This window comes from Nicotiana attenuata, unplaced genomic scaffold, assembly GCF_001879085.1.
Source record: "Nicotiana attenuata strain UT unplaced genomic scaffold, NIATTr2, whole genome shotgun sequence".
NCBI lineage: Eukaryota > Viridiplantae > Streptophyta > Magnoliopsida > Solanales > Solanaceae > Nicotiana > Nicotiana attenuata.
Genome location: NW_017671259.1, coordinates 281,354 through 290,645, shown reverse-complemented (window position 1 = coordinate 290,645; position 9,292 = coordinate 281,354). Strand labels below are relative to the sequence as shown.

The 9,292-nt window shown below is 39.3% G+C and overlaps 2 protein-coding genes across 2 annotated transcripts in view; one reads left to right on the top strand and one right to left on the bottom strand.

Moving 5' to 3' along the window:
• Nucleotides 1–2,215, top strand: part of LOC109207116 (probable serine/threonine-protein kinase NAK) — a 6,122-nt gene extending 3,907 nt beyond the window's left edge. The window contains exon 6 of the mRNA XM_019370000.1: nt 1,676–2,215. Within this exon, the coding sequence (XP_019225545.1) occupies nt 1,676–2,148 (473 nt within the window). The 3' untranslated portion in view covers nt 2,149–2,215. The remainder of the gene's footprint in view (nt 1–1,675) is intronic.
• Nucleotides 2,216–3,753: 1,538 nt separating this feature from the next.
• LOC109207120 (protein NLP5-like) lies at nt 3,754–8,882 on the bottom strand. Its single transcript, XM_019370002.1, has 5 exons — nt 8,455–8,882; nt 6,779–7,793; nt 6,407–6,454; nt 5,372–6,326; nt 3,754–5,234 (listed from the first exon to the last, which is right to left on the bottom strand). Exons 2-5 carry the CDS (start codon nt 7,685–7,687, stop codon nt 4,360–4,362), a joined length of 2,787 nt encoding a protein of 928 aa, XP_019225547.1. The 5' UTR covers nt 7,688–7,793; nt 8,455–8,882; the 3' UTR covers nt 3,754–4,359.
• Between the last annotated feature and the right edge of the window lie 410 nt (nt 8,883–9,292).

Below are 9,292 nucleotides of genomic sequence, written 5' to 3'. Positions count from 1 at the left end.
CCCCTCTCAGATGGTCATGGTCCTATTGCTTATTAAGGTGAAAATTTGGCCGATTGTCCCTTTCTGTATTCAATCGATTGTTTAATAAATGGTCCTCTTTTATCTTTCACAGTCTAAAGATTCTTTTTGGGCAAACCAAAAATCTTTTGAGAAAATATTAGACCTGAACAAACATTTTTCTCACAGTCTAAAAACTCATCACTTTTATGAGTCTAAAGTTGTCCGGGGAGGGGGTAATTTTTCAAGGGCTATATTTGTGTTGGGTGTGCGAACAAAGTCCCACATTGGTAGCTGAAAAGATTGTAAGTCCACATATAAGGGTGTAGGGAACTCTTAATGGTGTGAGGCCTTTTGGGAAAAACCGTGCGGGCTTGGCCCAAAGCGGACAATATCACACCATATTAAGAGTGTATTTGGGCTAGTTTAGCCCAACAACTGGAATCAGAGCGTAGGCTTGCTTTGAGCACTCTAATTTCTTCAAAGTAACAGCGCCGGAGGCACGACCCGGCCAATTAAGGCCAGGAGCGCATCGCCGGCAGAAGGGACGAGACGACCGGTGCACACCTAGGGCGGACCGGCCGGCCCATCCCAAAGTCCAACTACGAGCTTTTTAACTGCACCGGTCAGAGCCCAGGTTTGCCTCTTCCTCGACATAACAACTGGTATCAGAGCCCAGGTTCAACGGGACGAGTATGGAGATGGCGGAGTGATGGTGCGGGACAACACGCACACAAGAAGAAGCTAGTTGCGGGCTTCGGTTACCATAATATTCTAACAATGTGGGTGGCACACAGTAATCTCGAAAACTGACTTGTGGATCGTGGTAGTGTGCCACGTGGAACTTAGTTCGAGGGGGAGATTGTTGGGTGTGCGAACAAAGTCCCACATTGATAGCTGAAAAGATTGGGAGTCTACATATAAGGGTGTAGGGATCTCTTAATGGTGTGAGGCCTTTTAGGGAAAACCGTACGGGCTTGGCCCAAAGCGGACAATATCACACCATATTAAGAGTGTATTTGGGCTAGTTTAGCCCAACAATTTGTACTATTTTTTTTAAAGTAAGGACAAAATCTAAACAATAGCCTAAAAAGGACATTTGCGTAAATCAGCACTTGGTTAGCCACTGAAAAATGTTTAAAGAATGGTAGCTATTTACCTTAATGGCCACCTAATTTGGGGTAGAAATAGGGCGGGATAGCAATTTTTTAATATGGTATCTAGTTTTTATTCAATATTTTTAATGCTGAGCAAAAATAGCCACTACTCTATTAAAAATAATATGAAAAGATATTTTTACCCTTCTTCACGAGTGCTGTGTAAATATTAAGGACATGATGTCCTTAACATTTACACTGCACACATGAAGTTAAGGACACCATGTCCTTAACATTTACACCGCACATATAAAGTTAAGGACATGATGTCCTAAAATTTAACAACGGAAGGTGCAAATACATGACACTTTGTCCTTCATATTTACACAGCATTCATGAAGTTAATGACACCATGTCCTTAATATTTACACAACACCCATATCTAGCACAAGGGTATTTTCGTCCGGGCGAGTGGGTAAAATTTTATTAAGCACTGGCTAAAAAATAAATATATTTAGTGGCTAAAGAGTAAAGACATCTCTAGTTAGTGGCTAACTGTGTGCACTTACCCCTTTGGGCAGGCCACTTGTACGTGAACAGTGATGTGTACGGTTTTGGAGTGGTTTTGCTGGAGATAATTACGGGCCTTCGGGTACTGGATCTAACCAGGCCCACTGGGCAACATGATTTAGTAGATTGGGCCAAGCCTTTATTACCTGACAAGAGGAAACTAAGGAAAATGATGGACTCAAAGCTACAAGGACGTTATCCTATAAATGCTGCATTTCAAATAGCGCAACTCATATTACAATGCCTCGAGTCTGATCCTAAAACTAGACCATCTATGGAACAAGTTTTAGAGTGTTTAGAACAATGCACTGCCATGAAGATGAACAAAGCCATGCATTCCAACGAGCATTGGCAACGTCAGTCAGGCGATCATCGGAACAATAGCTACCAATCTCAGCAAATGCCTCGTCACGTTGAGAAAACCGCTAGCGGCAATGTGATTGGCAGCAGAGCCCATCGTTCTCCGATCAACCGGACCTATTAAAATTTGAAAGGGAATATATTATACTGGATTATTTTTTCGGATTTTGAACAGTTTTTCGTTCAGATTTATCTTTACATGAAAAATGGCTAAATTTCGATTACTTTTTGAAATTGTGACTATTTTTGAATGACCATTGTAAATATGGTTATTTTTGAATTTCTCCCAAATTTGAAAGGGAGCATAAGAGATGGGGAATGGACTCATCCCAGGGAATTGTATCAAAACATGTACGTGATCCAACAATTCTCTAAGGAGGCCCATTTAGTGGTCCAGTTAGACTTGTTGACATTTTATAGCGGTATTAAAGGAAGTGGTGAGTAAGCTTATAAATTATACAAGGAGAAGCAATTGTATGTAATACTTTATTTTTTTGGATTAAATGATAGGGTTGTTGTCTATTATCTTGCATGATTCTATTTAGGTTCTTTCTTTTTCCTGAAACTTTATTCAGGTTCCAATTCATTTGCTTTTAATTGATGGTGTTTAGAAACTAATACTATATTTTTGCCGAAAAACTATTTTAACTTTTGAAAATAGAAATCAACTAAAACTCAAAAAAATTACAATTAAATTATTTAATTTCTAGAAACAATTGAGCCCATTCCGGATTCGCATTTGAGCCCACCCGGTGTCCGGTACCCGCATTTGAGCCCGACCGTATCCGGATTCGCGCCGCGTAGGGCTCCATTCGGGGGAAGCGCTCCCTACCAAGGATTTTTCCATACTCAGGGCTCGAGCCTGAGACCGCTGGTTAAGGGAAGGGCAGCCCCATCCGCTGCACCACATCCATCTACTGCACCACATCCTTTGGTGGTGGTCTAAAATCTTTACCTCAACTACTTTCCATACACATATAACTTTGCAAGTCGAGGGCCTTTCCAGCAGGTATCTGCATTCTAATACTAAAGTTTTGGCCGGATGATGATCAGATACATTGTGTAGTAACACGTGCATTGCAACTTCAACTGCTAACCTCCAGTAGGGGTGTACATGGATTTTGTTGGTTCGGTTTTTATCAAGACCAAACCAAACTAATTATATCAATTTTGGATTGGTTCGATTTTGTCGGGTTTTAGGGCTTTTTCGTTACATGAATATTATTTCAATCTTACTTTGTTAAAGATATAGATAAAGTTTATATAAGTGAATATATGTCAGTAAAAATTGAAAAAATTGACAAATATATGATCTATTAAAATATTCTTATGGGAGAATTATTTAGTAACACATGATGGTCATTTCTTAGTCATCTAACAATAATTTTTCGTTGATGTACGCTTTCAACGTTAACCAAATTTAATAATTAAACATAAAAATCAATATGATACCTAAATAGTTATAGGTTCTATTTAATTTTAAAATTTTGAAATACCATCTCAAATTCGAAAAAGATATAAGAAATCTTGACATATGAATATGGAAGAACAAAGAGATCATTGATGCATTTCAATAACACTTGATAAGAAAGTGATACAACCCATAAAGTAAATAAAAACGAATGCACTTCATAGTTCTATTAAATATTACACCCCATGAGAGGATCCCAAATATTTATAGATATTTTTTAAAGAAAATTTTATATAAAGGCTTAAAAGTATATATAAAAATTATATATTTATATGTCGGTTTGGTTCGGAATTTTTTTACTCAATACCAAACCAAATCAAATCAAACCTATTCGGCGTTTTTAATCGGTTTGATTTGACTTTTCGTTTTGGTGCGGTTTTCCGATTCGGTTTGAACACCCCTACGGCTCCAGTGATGTGATTTTTCTATCCCCGAAGAGTTAAGAGTATGATCTTGATACATTGTGTGATTTTTCTATCTCCCACTGCTACATTGTGATTTTTCAAGCTCCAAGATCAGCATAAGACAATTGGTAAACCACAATCCGACCTGTAAAACCAAGAATCCATCGTCCAAGTCCGTTACTAAATCGATCTTCGCGCTACCATCAGTGAGCTGATACCAATTGGTGAGAGGTAGTTTCAAGGAGACAGGTTTTGTCAGGATCTTGAGTTAGAGATTTCAGCTTCAGGATATCATAGATGCCACTATGACCATATGAACTAGGATAGCTTTTTCTGCAATGTTTAGGAATCAAGATGTCTCCAGTTCATCATATCATATGCAAATCGTGAACGACAGAGCAAGAAACATCCATTCCTAGTACTCAACTGCAGTTCAGGCTATACGAAATGTCCACAATTCTCACAAGGAACTGCTGCTACCAAAAGAGCTTCCTAAATGAGGCTGTGAATCACAAAGAAACAGGAGTCTAATCATTTGGTTTTGGGAAGACCAACAAACATCGATACATTCCTCCAGATCAGCTTCGCACGTCAATAATACCCAGTCAGAATCATCATCCAAGTATTTAAGGTGAAATCCACTTGGATCATCTACGCCAAAGCGCCTGACAATTTCTCTCATCAGTTCTTTATATCCCCAATTCTTTTGCATGCGGAATCTAATCTTCTCTTCTCCGTGTATTACTTTTATTCTTGGGGCACCTTCTTGAGATCTCCACAGACTCTTTTTTACTGGCGAAAGACTTACTGATTTAGGACTCTCAGTAAGAGACGCGTGGCTTTGAGATCTTGGCTGTGGATTTAGTGCTTCACTTGATAAATGCAGCTCAGCATCACTGTTAACCCTTTTTAATGCATGATTATCAGACGCTTCCTCGACCACTGGATCTTCGTGACCTGCAACTTTTGACGGGTAAGGATGTGGCTGTGTCCCGGTTGATCGTTGACTTGAACTGGAACCTTGACTACAGGACGAGGAGACTGACTTATATGTAGCAGCATTGTTACCACCACTTTCTGGTTGCCTGTTCAAGTCCTCCAGATGATTATTCGACGTTGGATCTACAAAGAGACTTGATCTTGATATATTTGAAGATGCCAATTCTGGGAAGTCTGAATAGAAGGATTCAATTTGTAAAGTGCCAGAGACACCTTGGACTGAGTTGATGACACGTTGGATCCTTTCTAAGGAGAGACCGACCTTCTTTATCTTCCGAGAAGGCCATCGTTGAATTCCATGTTGCCTGCATATCCTCTTCAGAGTGGTAGGACAAACTGAAGTTTAAGAGGACACGGACATGGGAGTGAAAAAAAACTGATATGTTAAAAATGCTTGCATAGAAGAAAGCACCATTAGATAAAGTAACCAGATGAGAAAAAACGATAAATGAATTGAGAATAAGCTTGCTTACCACCAATGCTTTTTGCAGCATCCTTCAGGCTACCAGCAAAGTACTGCTGAAGAATTTGCAATGTAATATTTTTCTCTGCCTTCAAACGTCTTCTGTCTCTTGCTTTACGCCAAGTATGAGAGATGCCCTCCCCAGAAGTACGATAGTTTCTGCTAAAGGCAAAAGTGGTCGCTGAACCAGAATTCGTTTGGTTCCTAAATGTTACAGGTTCTTCAGTCAGCACTTCAACTGTTTCATCTTGGAATGCTGAAACAACACTAGACGTCTCCTGGACCTCTACATGACTAGAGGTCCACGACGTCCTTTCTTGTGAAGATACAATGGATCCTTTGCGTTCTTGTTCTCTCACCTCTTCACTGTATTCACTAGCTGCAAGGCTTGTCACTTCACCTAAAGAGACAATTTCTTCCTGTAATTCTTTGTCTGTCACTACCCGGAATGTCTGACAAACATTTTGTATGATAATGGACAATGAAGTGAGCATTCTTTTATGTTCTTCAGGATTTCTGCAATTTGGCGGTAAAAAGAACTCCAATACAAAGTCAGATGAGCCAGTTGACATACTCCGCAGACGTATAGCTACAGCAGCATGCAACCCAAACATTCTTGCATAATGAGAAAGTGGGTATTCTGCCTTGCTATAGGAAGTTAGATCAGCCGTAAAACACGGTTGGTTTGTCATAAATGCACTCCCGACAACACCCTGACCTTTCAGCAAATGGTGCTCAGAGCAAGCTTCATGAAAACCCTGAACTCGAGGATCAGCTACATAGCAAGCAGAATCCTCTGTGGAAACACAACGAACGAGGTTTACATTAGAGTGGCGGCTACCCCCTTTACCATGTTGAATGCAAGGTACCCAAGTCTGAGCTAATGGCAATCCATGCGTCTTGCATGCAGATTTCAGAACCTCTAGAATTTCAGATAACGCGGCTTGGTAGGCCAAATCACATGCCTGACAAAATTATCCCACATATTATGACGAAAAAATCATGGTAACCAAAGGCACATACTTTTTGCAGGTTTTACCCTTACCTTCGCTGTCAGAGTGCTTGACACTTCAGAACTCCGAAGATCAACAGCCTATCAACAAGCAAATTGTTGGTAGACCATCAGGAAACAGAAGATTGACTTTATTTCCACAAGAACGCCAAACAAGCAATTCAATTTGCATAACAAAAGCAAGATCCATAAACATTGAAATTAAGGCAAAAAGTCTTTCAACGAGAGGTGCAGCTTATGAGACAGTATTATAATTAATCTTATCTGGTAACCAAGAGAAATAATGATCAAAGAAATCAGTGAAGTGCATAAATAGGCCAATGTTTGTAAGTGCTTGTTCAGACCATAAAATTCCAGCAATTTAAGGAAACAATAAATTCAGAAAAGGTAAAAGAAATGACAAACCTCAAGAGCTTTGCAGACACTTTCAAGCTCAGAGCTATACTTGATCTTCCGTGTGGTCATGACAACTTCAATAACACTCAAGCAGTTACGACTGCCTTGTTCAAACACAGGAACAGCAAGGGTGCCTCGTACGTTATACTGCTGTGCATGTCCAACACGCGGATACTCTTCCATTTGGAAATACTGAACATCAGGAGTCCACTCAGGAACTTTATCCAGAAAAACTCTACCCGGTAATCCAACAATCTCTTTAGAATCGTCGTTTGCAGGAAATTGATAGCTTAAAGACGCTTGTCTGTAGTGGGCAAGCCTAGGGCAATTAAGGTCTAGCGAGAAAGGTTGATCATTTGTAGAGAGTACGCGTTTGCCATCCCTGTATATGGGTACCCATATTTGAATAAGGATATCCTTGTCTTTGGAGAAATTCTTTATGTATCCAAGTGCCTGAATCAATCTGTCCATTACAGATGAAGAAGCATTGGGTCCGATCCACCACCTCCTACTCAGTTCAGGAGCGTCAAATAAACAATTTTCAGATTGACCTGAACTGCACATGGCGCTAATCGAATTCTCACCAAAAGACTGAACTTTAGCTGAATTTAGCTCTTGGAATTGGCTTATGGATAAAGTCTTGGAGAAAGATGACCTTTGCCTTTCTTGTTGGCCATCTTTCGATGGGCTTCCACTAGATTCGACACCATTGGCGTCTAATAAAGTAGGCCACACAAATGAAGAGTCAAACGGCATATTGGAAATGGATGGTCTATGATGCACGAAATCACGATCATCAATAGTCTCCAAAAAGCACCCTTCTAACAACAGTTCATCCATGTAATCCAAATCCATGGAGGTATCAAATTGAGTAGTCAAGAAAGTATTGGTAACAACAAATCTTTCATCCATTGACATCAAAATGTCACTAGACCCAAATTTCTGGTAATCAGTCTTTATCTAAAAGACTTCAGCTTTGCAAAACAAAATCTGCCAAATTACCAATAGATGCTCTAACTGAGATCTGCAATAAAGCAAGCATAAGGGAATAAGTTCAAAGAGCAATAAAGGAGGAATATTTGTGTATGTATTTTGCTCCACAATCGAATATAGGAAAGATCAACAAATTTTACCAACTTGGGTTTTCTAATTATGTTATACACATCTGATTAAAACGGTAGCCCGATGCACTAAGCTCCCGCTATGCACGGGTCCGGGGAAGGGCCGGACAACAAGGATCTATTATACGCGGCCTTACCCTGCATTTTTAAATAGGTTGTTTCCACGGGTCGAACCCGTCACCTCTTGGACACATGGCAGCAACTTTATCAGTTACGCCAAGGCTCCCTTCATATGTTTTCAAAATTAGAAGAAATAAAGAGCTACAACTAAAACACAGATCTATACAACAATAACTTAAACACAAGATAGTTGAAAGAAATAAGGACAAAACAAGGAAAGTGAACAGTGTCTTTTCAGTAGATTGTCCCAACAGGATCTAACAATGGTAACCCCTCTAACTTTCAAAAATACAGTTAAAGTTTTACAATGAGACATAAAGCCAATTTGCTAAAAGTAACTGTTTCAACAGGGAAGGCAAAAAACAGAAAAGCAATAAAAATTGCAGCCTAGTAAGTGAAATCACAGACAAAAGAGCAATCAATCAAAAGAGATGAGAAACTTACTATGCAAAGATTTCTTGGATATTTCCAAAGATGAGATTTTTCCTGTTCCTATATGTAGTAAAAATGTAACCTTTGCAAGAAAATTATAGTATTTTCCAAAAACTACATGTGGTTGTCTGACAAGCAGCAACAAGAACAACATAAATATGGGTGTAGGGTCTGAACTGACTGTCCCTTTTAATGTTGTCCCTCTAGAAATCCCCTCCACAAACACAACCCATTCTCTCTCTCTCTCTCTCTCTCCTAGTTATTATCTGTGATTCCAAACTCTTATGATTCTCTCTTAGCTTAGTCTGCCAACAAAGAGAAGATTCTGCTTAACAAGCACAGGGCCCACAACCCCTTTGGAATACACCTACAAAGTCAACTTCAAATCACTAATCCAAATCCATAAACTGAGGTATTAATATAACAAAGAAAAAGAGAAAATGCTGACAAGAAAAGCATTCGTGGTTTTTAGACAGTAAATTAAAGAAAGTAGTAAACCTTTTGAATTGTTTTTTTCGTTCTCATATGCATTGAAAATGAAAAAGTATAAACAATGCATTTCTTTCTCACTTTTTTGGTCATCACTTACCACATATTCAGGGTTGGTGGAGTAGTAGTGTGTCGAGTAGGACTTTAATTACTTGTTTGCCACTTCATACTCAGAAAATGAGAAAAAACCTTTACTTGCAGGTAATTTAGGACCATGTTTGATCCCAGCCATCACTTAAAAGAGCAGTCTGGTGCACAAGGCAACCCGTATTCATGCAAAGTATAGGTAAGAGCGGCACCTCAAGTGGTGTGATGTAAATATATTAACCTAATACAACTATTAATGGCTGCTTCCACGACT